General features: G+C 42.2%; 2 protein-coding genes across 3 annotated transcripts in view; both read left to right on the forward strand.

Annotated features, from left to right (window-relative positions):
- Positions 1-10,928, forward strand: part of trim110 (tripartite motif containing 110) — a 21,085-nt gene extending 10,157 nt beyond the window's left edge. The window contains exons 1-8 of one of the 2 annotated variants that reach the window (XM_030751740.1): positions 4,235-4,515; positions 5,273-5,783; positions 5,865-5,960; positions 6,108-6,341; positions 6,853-6,875; positions 7,385-7,530; positions 9,016-9,287; positions 9,384-10,928. In XM_030751740.1, the coding sequence (XP_030607600.1) occupies positions 5,295-5,783; positions 5,865-5,960; positions 6,108-6,341; positions 6,853-6,875; positions 7,385-7,530; positions 9,016-9,287; positions 9,384-9,653 (1,530 nt within the window). In that variant the 5' untranslated portion in view covers positions 4,235-4,515; positions 5,273-5,294 and the 3' untranslated portion in view covers positions 9,654-10,928. Of the gene's footprint in view, positions 1-4,234; positions 4,516-5,272; positions 5,784-5,864; positions 5,961-6,107; positions 6,342-6,852; positions 6,876-7,384; positions 7,531-9,015; positions 9,288-9,383 lie in introns of those variants that run through there. The other variant, XM_030751741.1, reaches the window with a different exon arrangement.
- A 96-nt stretch (positions 10,929-11,024) lies between these two features.
- cbln12 (cerebellin 12) lies at positions 11,025-13,181 on the forward strand. The gene is made up of 4 exons (XM_030751759.1): positions 11,025-11,139; positions 11,834-12,499; positions 12,661-12,780; positions 12,863-13,181. The coding sequence occupies exons 2-4, from the start codon at positions 12,218-12,220 to the stop codon at positions 13,058-13,060; spliced, it is 600 nt and encodes a 199-aa protein (XP_030607619.1). The 5' UTR covers positions 11,025-11,139; positions 11,834-12,217; the 3' UTR covers positions 13,061-13,181.
- Positions 13,182-15,047: the final 1,866 nt, after the last annotated feature.

Genomic DNA, 15,047 nt, shown 5'->3' on the forward strand with positions numbered 1-15,047 from the left:
TGGCCCTCGCCGCCAGACGGTCCTTAGGGAAACTGTGACCACGGTTACCTCCACATTGGCTCTCAGTGTGCATGTCACATAGGAGTGCAGGCCCGGGAGTACACACCTCTGATTCAGGCATGAACCAGTGTAGGGCTAAAGATTTGCGCGGGTGACAGAGGTTCCCACTGATGAAAATAGAAAAAAGGCAAAGTGAGCAGCCCACTTGAGCCGCTTCATAATAATATTTTGTTCATTTTGGAGACATTAATTTCAAAATAAATAGAAGTAGGTGATGATAAAATTTCCCTTTTAGCTTGTAAAGAAGAATACGAGGCTCCTCCTTAGTATAGGATAATTAATCTTTCTTTAGTGACCCTTAAAAGAACATATTAATAATTTCCCCTTTGTGAGCATACTTAAGTGTCATTCTGTTCCTAGACCCCTTGTAGTTATGCTCAACAGTGCTGGTATGAATTTGTGTGTACAATACACCACTAATTTTGTCAGCTAATGATGGTGTTGTGGCAGCAGCCTCACATTTTTAATATTGCCATGACATTGATTTTTGCCTTAACTCATATCTCTCTATACATTGAGGCTGACAGGGGCTGTGGTTTATGTGCTTCAACCATACAGCCACTAGGTGTCTCTCAAAGACAAAAACTGGAGACATGTTGAAATGAATATCCATCCATCCATTTTCTTCCTCTGATCCTTTTCAGGGTGGGGTTGGGGGGGCTGGAGCCTATTCCAGCTATCATAGGGCAAGTGGTGGGGTACACCCTGTACAGGTCACCAGTCTGTCACAGGGCCAACACAGAGAGACAGACAACCATTCACACCTATGGGCAATTTAGAATCACCAATTAACCTAACCCAGAGAGAACCCACACAAACACAGAGAGAACATGCAAACTCCACACAGAAAGTTCCCGGTGGTGGATTCAAACCCACAAGCTTCTTGCTGTGAGGCAACAGTGCTAACCACTGCTCCACTGTACTGCCCAAAATGAGTACCTGTGCCACATAATTAGATTTACAATGTCTTTTTAATCATATCGTTAACTACGAGGATAAACAATACACATATTTTAAAGGAATACAAGAAGTGTAACGGGTAATAAGCACTTTCTCACAGACATTTTTCTGCAGAAGTCAGCAGCATGAAACCTAAACTGGAGGTCAGGCTGAAGCAGCCGAACAGTCGTGCAGTGCAGCAGGCTCTGATGAGGGCTGGAATGAGTTATTAAAAAATCTGCTTATGATGAAGACGACTGTGGTCCTGATCTGGATGAGGTCTGACAGGAGCAGATTTATGGCAAAGATCAGACCTGCTAAGAGAGCAAAGCAGGCCGGGCAAGTTTCAGGCAGTCTTACAAAGAATATCACCCAGTCCATCACAACAATAGTAGTATTTGTGTAAAATACAGGGTCTTTACCACAAAGAGAAACATTTTTATGTATTCTAGTCATGGATGTTACATCATCAGAGAGGCAACTTTAAACTGTGAAGTTGTATTTTGTTCCAATTAACAGTTTTTAAGTATCCATTTATGGTGAGAAAGAATAACTAGCGTGTTGTGCTTCTCACATGCTGTACTGTGTGACACCTGAGAAAATCCTACATAAAAATAAACATAAATTAGTGACCTGCGGGGTCAAAGTCCTGCTGTTGCACACACAAATGGACTAAATGGTATAAGAAAAATCAACAACCATGGTATATATTTAAGTTTAAGTGAAAAAACACAAGCTAAACATCCATTCTACAAACTTTGAAGTGGCCAAAACAAAAAGAGGGTGGATTTCTTTCATTGAATTACTCACCTCTATGTTTACTGTATGAGCTCGACCTCGGTTTCCATACTTATGAAATCTGAGTAGCCTGTTATACAGCCAGTCAGAGGTTTCAGAGACATCTGATCCACCCATTTCAAAGGAACTATTGTATAAACATAAATACAACATGATAATTGGGGGTGAAGTTGTGTATTAAGTTATCTATATACAGTTGGCTGTGAAGCAGGAGTAAAATGTGTAAATCCAAACTCAACTAAAGTCTAGTAATAGTAACATACTGTACATGAAAGCTGCTATTGGTCACAACTGTGCTGTGAAGGGCAATGTGAATATCTACTGCAGTTTGTCTTTCCTCCACTCTTCCATGGCAAGATATCAGGTTGGTATCAAAAAAGCACAAAAGGAGGATTAGATTAGTGAAAGTCTGCAGATCCACAGCTTACATTTTATAATATGCATTAAAATGATTGTGTTGCACATGCTGCAAGTATTTCATTATTCGAGCTCAACCACAGCAAGAGTTCACCATTCCAGTGTGTTGAATAATATAAACACTGCTGCAACCTCCATTCAGTCTAATTTCAGTTTGCTAACACCTCACTTTGCCTTGTCTTACTCACTTCACTTCCCATTCTCTATGCTGCACTGTAACTTGGTTTGTAAAATGAAACCAGTATTCAGTGTTGAGGGGATGATATTCTTTATTATTGTTGGTAGGTGCCTGACAACACTACAGTCCTACCATATTCCAGAAGGGAGTAATCCTTAAGGCACCCAGGTGTCTGGAGCACCCAACTAAGTAACCTGAGACAACAATGTCGGTTGGACCTCGTAAATGCCTACATGGGCCTGCTGAAAAAGGTAAATAGACAATAAATGATGCCATATCCCAGAAAGTTCAGGGATTATGATTGACTACTCTCACAGCCTCACTCTGATGGTCTACAGTCTCATTGAGGCATACATTCAAAAAGTAAATCTTGGATGCACCACTTCAGCAATTGTTTTAACTCTTGAGGGTCTGCTATATAAAGAGTCCTTTATCGTCCATCCATCCATCCATCCATCCATCCATCCATCCATCCTCTTAACCACTTATCCAGGGAGCCAAACCCTATCCTAATTGACATAGGGTGAGTGGTGGGTTACACCCTGGACAGGCCACCAGTCTATCACAGGGCTAACACAAAAAAGACCATTCATACAGGAAAAACTGTTTGCAGAGACACAGTATTCATCCCAGCAACTTACCTGAAGCTGGAAGCCTGGCAAGCTGCAGTGGAGAAGCCAGACTTATCAGGTAAGGTTTAAGGCTTAAGGTCTAAGGGAGCCTACTATATGTTGGGTATCACTGGGGCCAGAAAGTGCAAGGCCATCATGTTGTCCACTGAGGCACCAGAAGTTGTTTCAACCATGGATCCAAGAGAAGAATCGTAGTTATGGTAGCACCACACGGATACGAGCTGGTCAGTCACATGTGTTTGAGCTGGGTGTCTGATGGTTTTAAGACCCAAAGCACCTTATGACCTCATGAAACATTACAGATTGAGGTGTCCAGGTGCGTCAAGATAATGTACTTTAAAGTTATTCTTACTAGAGCTGTTATGCAAATTAATAAATAAAAAAACAAAGGTTTTTAAATCAGAACTCCTTGTTTCATGCATGTTCATATGAAGTTACATTTTCATTTAAAACATCATAACACTGACTGTTTCAGCAGGTAATTGGCTTTTGTATCTGACCACGACTTGTGTTGCTTGAAAGGATGTTCTGGGTCATTGAAGTTTTGAACCATTAATATAATATAAAAGTAGTTGTCATCAGCTCTTATAAGTTCACATTTCTTAGAGTTGTCTTTTGAAGCATGAAAAATAGACTGAAGTCTTCTTCCATGTTCCCAATTTGAATTTCTCTTGGAAGATGCCAGGAGAAAAATAGTAACAAAGTTTCCTTGGCAAAAGTTCTGTGATTACTTGCTTCACTCTATACAATCTTGATACTTTGTGCACCCATTTCAACCTGCAAAGGTCCAACTTCTTATACTGAACATGCGTGTTTTTAATTTTAAAGACGGTCTGAGGAAGCCAACAACCCAAGGTCCTCTTTCTCTGTGCAGAAATAAAAATAAAATAAAACTGAACACTTGTGTGTAAGAGCAAATTATACACATCTGAGATTCTATGTTTAATGGATATATTGTTGCTTTGTGCCCAAATAACTACTCTCTTACACAAACCTCGGCTATAAGTTCAGTGGCCATGATATGTACAAATAATTGAACCTGCATGTTACCCAACTAAGTCACTGGAAGCTGCAGTCATGCTTGTAAATGACAAAAAAACAAATTCACGAAACCAGTTGACATGTGGGACACACGTAGAGAAAAAGGTCTCAGTTCCAATGTCATTTTATTGGCATAGGACAGGAAGAAAACACACGGATAGCTGCTGTGATGTTGCTGTGCTTTAAATTGTGTAGCAACGTAAGTTATAAAGACAAACCTTCAAAGTACAAAAACTGATTTTTGTGTCTTCAAAGTTTCCTAATCAATTTTCCTGCCCTCACTCCCTCCATCCACCTTTTCCCTCCTACCTCCCACCTCCCATCTTGGGATCAGGTGACCTCTCTGAGAGCAGTGAATCTTTTGGGATTAGCCTCCAACCAGCATACTGACTGCACACAACTCACCCACTCACAGATGGCTTTAGTCTGCAAACACTAGGAAACTAACGGGTAAGGAATGGCACTTTGAGTTCTCGTATCTTTTTCAAATTATTTCTGAAGATTTCATTTGCCAATGTTAGTTTAAAACATTAAAGTTTTTGGTTAAATGCAGAAAAGAAGAGCACATGTAAAGGAAACCGAGCCAGCCATCTGTCTTGGATGATCTCTTGATCCCTCCACTGCAACAGCTTGAGTCTAAGTGCAGTTAATGCTCATCTAGAGTCAGTGTTACAACACCTTTACTCTTAATTTGAAGAAAAGGAACCATCATTTATCGTGCCTAGGTTTATTTGATGAATTGCATTGTTTCATGAGGTGATGTTCTCAAGATATGAGGTGCTTTAATTATCAATTTAATTGTAAAGAAGGTGTTTTTTGTGTGGCACTTAATATAATTTTTAGGAATTTTAGTTGTGTTAATATATTGCCCAACAAAAGTGTATGAGGCACTTCTGATATTTTTGTGCACGTTCAGCCTGTTTTCTCATTAAAACTGCTTACTTTGTTGAGGGTCTATTCATAGAGCACAGTAGGCAAAAGCCCAGTAGACAGGATTACTGGTCTGAGTGCACAGTTGGAGTGAAACAAGGATTCCCAGCTTGTCATCTCGGTGCTGGCTGTGTCTTGTCTGGGTCTGTCTTGTTTTAGTGTTTCTTATACATCACACGAACATGTTAGTCTGTGCAATTATTGATATTTGTATGTTTTATGTGTTTGCAGTTTAATCGGTGTGCCTATTTATTTTCTCCCTGTTGTATGAATCCAGTGTTCATAGTATTCTTGTCATCATGGCGTCCCTGGATGAAGAGCTGACCTGTTCTGTGTGCCGAGACAGCTTCGGCCAATCCCAGCCCCTGCCCTGTGGTCACAGCTTCTGTCCTGCATGTGTCCGTGAGGCCTGGAGCAGCCAGGGTGAAGGAAAAGGTCGTTTCACCTGCCCCCAGTGTCAGGAGGAGCATGACGAAGTGCTGTGCGACTGCTGCCCTCCTGAGGCAGAGAAAGGACAACCACCATTGGCGATTAAGACCTGCCTGAGGTGTGAAGTGTCACTGTGTGCCGAACATCTCCTCCCTCATCTCGAGAGACCAGCGTTTAGCACCCACCTTTTAGTGGATCCGCTGTGGGATCTGTCCCAGCGCAGGTGCCCGGCGCACACAGAGTTGTTCCGCTACTACTGTGCTGATGAGAGAGTGTACGTGTGTGGTGACTGTCTGCTGGAAGGAGGCCACGCTCAGCACAAAGTGAAGGCACTGAGACACGTGGAGGAGGATCTGAAGGTATGCTGGATGGATAATCAGAAAATGTATGCTTGCATGTTAGTGTGTGGCTGCTGAAATACCTACTGAGTGATTTTACAGGTCATTCTTCAGACACTGCTCATAAAAGCAGAGGAGAAACTGAGAGATGGAGAGCGAATCCTCAAAGAGCACGAGAATATTGATTCCATCATAGCTGTGAGTAAGCTTATTTATTGGTGCAAAATGAACCTAATGACTCTCATGACAGATACTGTTCGTAGGAAAATCACAGGTCATGTGGGTTGATTATGTCTCAATCACTGATCTGCCACCAATCCAGTATTTTGTCATCACTGGTTCCAGGACTCTCTGAGGCACGACGACACCCAGGTGGAGCAGCTGAGCTCTGACCTGCAGGTCCAGGTCAACAAGCTGGTGATGGCTCTGAGAGAGATCACCAAGAGGGAGAGACATCAGGTCATGGATCGTGTGCACGAAGACTGCTCCAAAGTGAGGGATCACATGCACCAGACGCTGAGAATCCAACACTACCTGGCCCTACTGCTGGCAGAGACAGACCCTTTCCTACTCATCTGGGTAAGAGCAGACACTCTGCTGCATATTACCAGCACCAGACTTTTTTGAGAATGAGGTCATATAAATACAACAGATTTATAGTATAAGACAGGATGCGCCAGTTTCCAGTAAAGATACGGTGTTCTCTGATGTGGAAACTAACTGTTGTGCAACTGCCGAATATTTTAAGTTGTCACCATTTTTAGCCAAAGCAATCCACCCCTGTAGATCTGATAAGTCATCGCCTACTTTTTCTGCATCGGCATCAGCAGATCAAAGATATTTCAAAATTTCCATTTGCATTGCCACAAAATTTTGCAATGACATGACTGCATATTAGGGCCATTTGAAATTGCAAAAATATGAAGCCATGGATGGGGATACTGTACTGAGGAATTTACAGAAAAAAACAAGCACATTAAAAAAAAAAATCTACCTGAGCACATTCATGTGCTGTGGTTCATCCTGTCAGTGAACTGTTGTATGGCATCTTTTTTTTTTGCTCAGCTGTCCTTGACTTTTCTTTTTGCAGGCCTTTCAGTCAGATGACACAAAGTAAGTCCAGAATAAATCAGTCGTACTGTATTAGGTCACGTCCTGAGCTGTGTTATGTTGGTGTGTGTGTGTGAGTGGATGGTCATGTTAGAGTCTTTTTATGTGGAAGCCTGAGAGAGAGAGCAAGAGAGAGAGAGAGAGAGAGAGAGAGAGAGAGAGAATTAAAGGCACAAAATATTAAATGAGTTATTTCATGTGTGGAGTTTGTGTGTTTTCTCCGTGTCTGTGTGGGTTCTCTCTGGGTACTACAGTTTCCTCCCAAAGTCATGCAGTTAGTGTGGTTAGGCTAACTGCTGATTCTAAATGGCCCATAGGTGTGAATGTGAGTGTGAATGGTTGTCTGTCTCTCTGTGTTAGGCCTGCACAGGCTGGCGACCTGTACAGGTGTACCCTGCCTCTCGCCCTATGATAGCTGGGATAGAATAAGTGAAAGAAAATGGAGGAATGGGATGGATGGAGTTATATCGTTTAATAAATCCTACACTAAGTATTGTACTTTTGTTTTTTAGGTTATTAGCTGACCTGAACAGTCCACTTTACATCCCTGATCCCATCAGTGTGGACAGGAAACACATTCTGGAGGACATTGAGTGCAAGTACCGCAATTTCATCACTGCTACCCTCCGCTGTCTCAGCGAACTCAAGAGGGAACTCTGTGAGTGGAATATCTGCGTGACACTTACCAGTCCCGATAATAATTTGAATGGAATAATGAGACATTTTGGGGACTGAAACTTATTAGTTTTCTTGTTGAGCATTAGATGAGAAGACTGATGGCACTCTCATAATTTGCCCAGTAAATAAGCATCTAGAACCAACAGCTGTTTAGCTTAGCATTAAGACCGAAAACAATGAGACATGGCTAGCCTGGCTCGGTCCAATTTTCTAAAAAAGTACTTTATTTTTTAACAAATTAAAAATACATCATATAATATGTTCAATTGTGAACTTTTGCCTTCAGAACTGTCTTAATTCTTCAGTTCTTCATGGCACAGATTCAAAAGGGTGCTGGAAACATTCCTCAGAGATTTTGCTCCATATTGACATGATAGCATCACACTGTTGCTGCAGATTTGTCAGCTGCACACCCATGATGTGAATCTCCCACCATATCCCAAAAGTGCTCTATTGTACTGAGATCTGGTGACTGTGGAGGCAGTGTGTGAGTGCAGTGAACTCATTGTCATGTTCAAGATGGAGGACTGTATAACATGCAGTTACACACAGTTCTCTGAGAGTCATTAACCTAACAAATCCAGAGTATGAAGTTCATTGGTAGTGCTCCAACTGTGCTCATGTAAGAGTGCTGCAGGTGATCGTCCTGTGAACTCACAGCGAGACCTGGTTTGTGCCCCATGTAAGAAAGGACAACATTGGACGTCATTTTTTGTGACAATGTCTGGAGTTAATGTGTGAAAACAAAATCTTGAGAATTTGTTTATGCATGGTTTCATATTTTGGTTTTTGTTCATATGGTTCAGATGCAGACACTCAGAGACTGGCAGCTAGAGCAAACAAAGCACGAGGTTTAATAAGACACTGCTGGTATCTTACAAGAGTCTAGGCAAATTCAAAAGCACCAAAATAACAAATAAGGACAAAAAATTTAAGCTGGAGCTAGAAGCAGGAAGGCAGGGACAGAAGGAGCAAAGACAATACAACGGTGGAGACATGGAGTTGAATACACCACAGATCTGTTTCAAAAAGCAGGTTTAACAAACTCTGAGTCTAATCCTGACCTCTGACTTTATGAACAAGGGAAACTCAGTTTTAAGTTCCAGCTAATCAGAGTTAACTCAGTAAAGAAGGCGTCATCAATGGAGTTTTGAAACTATGATTAACCATCCAGGCCATTTTTGGGTCATTTCATCTCAGTTTAGAACATTTTCTGCTTGACCATCTCTGATTTGCATAAGAATGGTCCAAATTGAAATATGTTTCCCAAATTACAGATCCTGATTCACTTTGATGTAACAAAGACCAGTGAGAATTTCAAGCTTTTATGTTGAAGACTGCACATTTTATATAAGTGTGTTTGGGATTTTAAAACTTCTGTTTTGCTCGCTAGAGTCAAGTAAACAAGGTGAAATATTGAAAGTAACTCCAGCTATTCACAGTTTCTCTCGCTCGCTCCCTGCAGTAACCAGTCCTCTGACTCTGGACACAAACACAGCTCATCCTCTGTTGAGCATCTCAGATGACCTGCGCTCAGTTGCACGGGTTAAAAACCGCCTGCCCTGCGCAGCTCATCCCGAACGTTTTGACCACTGGCCGCAGGTCCTCACCGTCCAGACCTTCTCCTCCGGGACTCACTACTGGGAGCTGGAAGCTGAGGGATTCTGGGATGTTGGCATCTGCTACCGAAGTATTGGACGGAAGGGCAAGGAAGGCAATGCATTTGGGAACAACAAGGTATGCATAATGATTTCAGTGTATAGCATATCAGTAATTGTTTGATCTCTAGTTTCAGCTGAAATTAAAGCATTGTTCCTTGATTAAACCCTGCAGGTTTCATGGAGCTTGACACAGCAGCACGACAAAAAGTTAGCAGCCTGGCACAACCGCAGGAAGACCCGCCTCACATACCAAATGAGTGGCAATCGAGTCGCTGTAGCCGTGGACTACAGCGCAGGTACCATTACCTTCTCAGAAGTGGGACGGTCAAACAACCTGATCCACCTCCACACTTTCACCACCACCTTTACTCAGCCGGTGTGCCTGGGCTTTGGACTCTACAAAGCTGAGCTCAACAGCCGCATCTCTATTATTAAAGTCTGATGTGATGAAAAGGACAACCGGGAGGATAATAACTCTGTTGGCCACTGTGCTGTTTTGTTTAGAGCCTTTCCAAAATAAAGTGATGTTTTTTTGGGTTTTTTTTCCCATCTGTGTAACGACACAAATTTGTGTTGGAACCTTTGCCATGAGCTGCTGTTTCTCTGCCGCCTGCTCTCAGAGGCCAAACTGTGTCTTCTAAAGCTGTGATCTGTTGATACTGACATGTTGATATATTTCCAGAAGAGACCAAGGGGACACTACAAGGAAAGGCTCATTTTAAAGGGGACCAATTATGTTCATTTCCAATTAAATATTTTTATCATTTGACTCTATGGGAGTATCTCTGGAGTTCAAAATAACCCTTATTTCTGTCATACTGGGCCTCAGTGCAGCCACTCGGTTCATCCTGTGTCTGAAACAAGCCCTTTTAGATCTGTTTCCTCTTCCTTAAAGCCAACTTTTATGGGGCTTCTGTACTCTCAGCTAGAGCTTTGTATTTGAGACGACCATATTAGGAATATCCGCTCACGATGACATCATACAGAGCTAAGAGTACAAAAAAAGCAGTCTAAAACCATCCATTTACAGCAACTTGAAGCCTGAGCTTTGGGGATTACCTGCACATATGCTGACATCATTATTTGAAACCATGTTTAATATGAGCAGCCACAGTTGTGGTGTCTGTGACAGAAAATAAGGAGAAGTGTTATTCCCCTTTAAAGAGGATAGAAATTGGTTTAAAACCTGACTGCAACATTGCTGAGCATTTTGATCCCACTGTGATTAGAAATAAAGATGGCTGTTGATTATAATATAATGTAGTTATGGAAAAGTAGGAAATGTGTTTGGTTGAAATTAATGATATAAACTTGAACCTTGGCTCATTCCAGCCTTTTTTAAGCATCTCTGAAGCTCTACCTCTGTTTTGTGATTTCCTGTCTATATCTAGGAGTGTCTAGACATTAAGTGCAGGATCAAAGAAAAGCACAAAAGCAGCATCTTTATAGATCAAAAAGTGCTTCTGACCTGAGAATCCAGCTTTGTTTACCACCTGGATGCATAAAGCCTTGGAAATATAGTTGTTTTCGCTTGAAGACGGGTGGCGAAGGAGCTTTTGACTCTTGTGATGAAATCACTGTTTTGGCTGGAAATTACAGGAGGGGGGAAAAAAGGAGAAAACAACTGCCACTCACTCGCTAACTTTGCTCTTTGAAGCTGCTCACACTTATTTATCTTTTAGATTACTGTAAAGGTGAGTGGGCGGATGCAACATAGAGGGTGAGAACGAAGCAGACGGAAAGGCGGGTGGCTAAGAAAGGGGCGGGGGGGGGGGGGGGGGGGGGGTAGGAGAGAGACCGAGAGATCAGAGCAGTCCCTGTCTTGGTTGCGATCAGCCATGCTGTGAATTCATGTGATAGAGGAGCCGGAGAACAAGGATATTTCCGTCCTTCAGATATGGAATACGCAATTGTTCCAAAGGGAACAGGTGAAAATCTTATTTTCTTTTTACTCTCATAATTCTTGGATTTTAATGCACAGAGCACTCAGCAGTCAGATCGTGTTAAAACATTTATGATGAACAGCAGAACAATTGTATGAATCATTGAACAAGGAAGCTGTTGTGTTTGTCTCTGGATAAGTTTGTTAAAGCTGAGAAAAGAAATGTTTTTGCCCTGTTGCTAATTTTGCTGAGATAAATGGATCTTATTTCAAAAATATTGTGCTTTCAAATTGCCTTACTATAAAAAAAAAAAAGGAAAAACTTTGCATCTAATTTCAGTGAGTTAAACCAAGAGAAATTGTGTTGAACCTGCAGAGAGAATAAATGTGTTTATGTATCGCTGCAGCATGTGTGAGTGTGAAACAAAAGCACGAGAGAGAGAGAGCGCGCGTGAGGGAATGTGCGCTGAGCGGCTGGGAGGGACGGAGGGATGCGCAGCAGACAGATGGTCACTCAGTGGAGTTGTTCCCCCTCTCTCTCTCTCTCTCCTTCTCACTCCCTTCTGGGTCCTACATCCTCCCCCTGTCACCTCTCCAAAATCTTACCTCATCAGTTTTTTTTTTTTTTCCTCACCTCGCTCCCACACCTTTTTCATCCTCATCTTCATCGGTTAAAGCCTGGACTTGGATCTTCACTCGCCTTGCCGCATCTCATCTTTTCTCTCTCTTCCCCTCCCCAGCTACGTCTCTGCTTCTTTTTTTGCTGAAGAAATCAACTTGAAAATATCAAGAAAATTTTTATTTATTTATTTTTTTTGTGATCGTCATTCTGGACCCTTGTTGACACAGCACGTAGGACACTGAAGAGGTTTGGGATTTGTGGGGGCAAAAAGGAAACTAGAAAGAAGGTGGCTGATTGACAGCTATGACCAATAAACCAATGTGAGTTAGAACTGCCTGGAAGATACACTTAAAAACAGGTTTTCTCTCTCCTTCTGTTCTGATCCAGCAAACTCCGAGAGTGCTTCTTTAGCTGTAGCATGTTTATTTATTCTGCAAACTGTCCAGAGTGACACTTCTCCACAGCAATTAGAGATATTTGACTAAAAATCCCAGGCTCAGTCATGCCCCTCAGGTCAGTCCACTCTGACATCCTGGTCCTCCTGGGTGTGCTCGTGTTGTGGGGACCTGTGGGATCCAGGGGCCAGAATGACACAGAGCCCATCATCCTTGAGGGCAAATGTTTGGTAGTGTGTGACTCCACTCCTTCGTCCGAGCCCGCCGGTAACGCCCTGGGCATGTCGGTGCGCTCCGGCTCCGGCCGGGTGGCCTTCTCCGCCAGTCGCCAGACCAACCACGAACCGACGGACATGAGCAACCGCACCATGATCATCTACTTTGATAATGTGAGTGTGCTGCCATAGATATCTGTCTTTTACAGTGCCCATTTGTAACATACCATGGCAAATTGTGACAAGTTTCCATTGTATGCAAAGTGGTGACTTTGCAATTTCATGTTTATATCATATCTTGCCTCCTTTGTCTCTTTTCCCCACTGTCTGGTCAGATTTTGGTTAATGTGGGCACTCATTTTGACCAAGAAAGTAGTGTGTTCCTGGCACCAAGGAGAGGGGTGTATAGCTTCAACTTCCATGTGGTGAAGGCCTACAATAGACAAACTATTCAGGTACGCTACCTCAGTTATAACAGCTACAGCTGTCATTCCAGTGGGTTGACTCGCTCTAATCTCATTGTTTCCTGCCTCTTAGGTCAGCCTGATGGTCAACGGCTGGCCGATGATTTCTGCTTTCGCTGGGGACCAGGACGTGACCAGAGAAGCTGCCACCAATGCCGGCCTGGTGATTATGGAGAAGGGCGACAAGGCCTACCTCAGACTGGAGAGAGGCAATCTGATGGGAGGCTGGAAGTACTCCACATTCTCTGGCTTCCTGGTTTTCCCCTTGTGAGAAAGACGGAAGGTTGAAGCGCTGCAAGGATGACAAGAGGAGAATTGGATAGCAGAGAAGTGAGAATGATTGAGGAAAAAAATAGGAAGGAGGTGGTAGGAGAAAAGAGAGGCTTCAATCTGTAAACTTATATAGTGCATGAAAAGACAGCTTTTATGCAAAATTGAGAAGATTGTACAAATGAACCAAGAGAAAATGAGAGTAGACAGCAAACATAATTTATCTGAGGGATTTATTTGCTCTTTTTTTTTTTTTTGTCTAAATGCTTGTTGGTTTTGTATAAGAGATACTTTGTGACAAAATTCTATAGTAGCCATTTAAAATGTGGGCTTCTGTGCTACAGTATTTAAAAGCTTCTAGTGTTCAAACACTGCTGTGCTTCACATGCCATCCTGTCTATGTTTAAAACAAATCTCTTTATTCTAGTGTGCTGTATGACTGGTGTTCCCCTATATGCCTGTTAGTATCATGCAACAAATGTTTATTTACCAAGAAATTTCTATCAACAACCAAATAAAATAGTCTAAATCTGGCTGAGTAGTTCACTTTGAGTATGCGAGCGGGAATGCTTTCAGACAACATGCAATGAATCACCGAGACTGTGACGGTTCAATCTGCTTACACAAAGCAGTATTTCTCATTCCTTTCATTGTACTCGACCCAGTGCCACGGCAGCTGTTTGTAAATATAGATCCCACCAGCAGAGTTGCCATTGGCAGGGACCGATCGGACCAGCATGGGACACGGTATAAAGTATGGTGTACGGTGGATGCTCCTCACAGGGCCACAGACAGATGGAGGCTCTGGCGAGCAGGCAGGCTCATCTCTGCAGGGCTGCCATGGATAAAGTGCGGTGTGCTGTCACATGTTGTCACTTACGCTTCCGTGGTTCATGACCACCATCTCTCTCTTGCTCACTTTGACTTCCTTTTTCATTTTCATCCTACATCACCAAAATTATACATTAATGAACTTGCATGCAGAGTAAAAATTCCTAAAAGTGGAAAACATAGATATTAATCTGTACTGTCATATTAATGCACTGAAAGAAGAAGCTCTTATAATATTAACCTTAAGTCCTACAAGGCAACTGATGGCCTTTTGCCTTTTTTCAGCTTCCACTATGTGTGTTTTTCTCATGGCTATACATCTTTGGCTCTTGAGAAGGAACAGAAATATTAAATCACTGTTTACCAGCTCACTGTCCAGCCTTGGAGAGTGGGTAACTTCCTTTGTATCCCCCAGGCCCACAAGGACCTGCAGAAACAGCACAGTCTGCAAAGCCATCGGTAATTTATTTACTTGAAGAATTGCTCAACTCAGATTTTTCACACAGGGCCCTTAAGGTCAAATCACATGAATGCCACATCCTGTCATATGAGATTATATTTAAGTATGACATTATTTAAGCTTAATTTACACTTACATGGCATATATTATCTAACGAATTTGTGATTAAGCAAATTGTCAAGCACCAAACTGAAAAGGCACAAAATGTATTTAATATGAGAGCTGTTTTCTGCCTAGTTGCCCTCAAACTCAGAAAAGATAAACAGTCCAAAAGCCAGTAATTATAGTTCAATCTTAGGACACTAGAGGGCACCAAGGCCCGACAAAAACCTGAATTTCCTATGAAAGCACCGGACCATCACCATCAGTACCCACAAGGAAGCTGATATTAATGTTCTATGTGTACCAGCAACCTTAAAAATATATATAACGTGCACTGACTAGTTTGGATATACATTTCTAGAAAGTAAGAGAGCGATATCACGGCAGTTCTTCATTCATTTAATGATGTAGGCTGACTCCTGAGCTGTGGCCAGTGTAATAAAACGCTGAAAAAACGGCGGTGTGTCATTCACAAACAGCTCTTATGGCCTTGCAGTGCGTGAATACTTCAGATATTATTAAAACAATGTCTGTGTTTTTCAACATCCAGCTCTAAAAGTGTTGTGCTTCCTAATGCGAGCATCTACAGCAGTAA

The sequence above is a fragment of the Archocentrus centrarchus genome, chromosome 17 (genome assembly GCF_007364275.1).
Source record: "Archocentrus centrarchus isolate MPI-CPG fArcCen1 chromosome 17, fArcCen1, whole genome shotgun sequence".
NCBI classification, from domain to species: domain Eukaryota; kingdom Metazoa; phylum Chordata; class Actinopteri; order Cichliformes; family Cichlidae; genus Archocentrus; species Archocentrus centrarchus.

Excerpts from the sequence above, each read along its gene's own strand:
- cbln12 (XM_030751759.1), top strand. The coding sequence starts at position 12,218 with ATGCCCCTCAGGTCAGTCCACTCTGACATCCTGGTCCTCCTGGGTGTG. Across the intron at positions 12,500-12,660 it reads TGATCATCTACTTTGATAAT|ATTTTGGTTAATGTGGGCAC; the intron begins GTGAGTGTGCTG and ends CTGTCTGGTCAG. Across the intron at positions 12,781-12,862 it reads ACAATAGACAAACTATTCAG|GTCAGCCTGATGGTCAACGG; the intron begins GTACGCTACCTC and ends CCTGCCTCTTAG.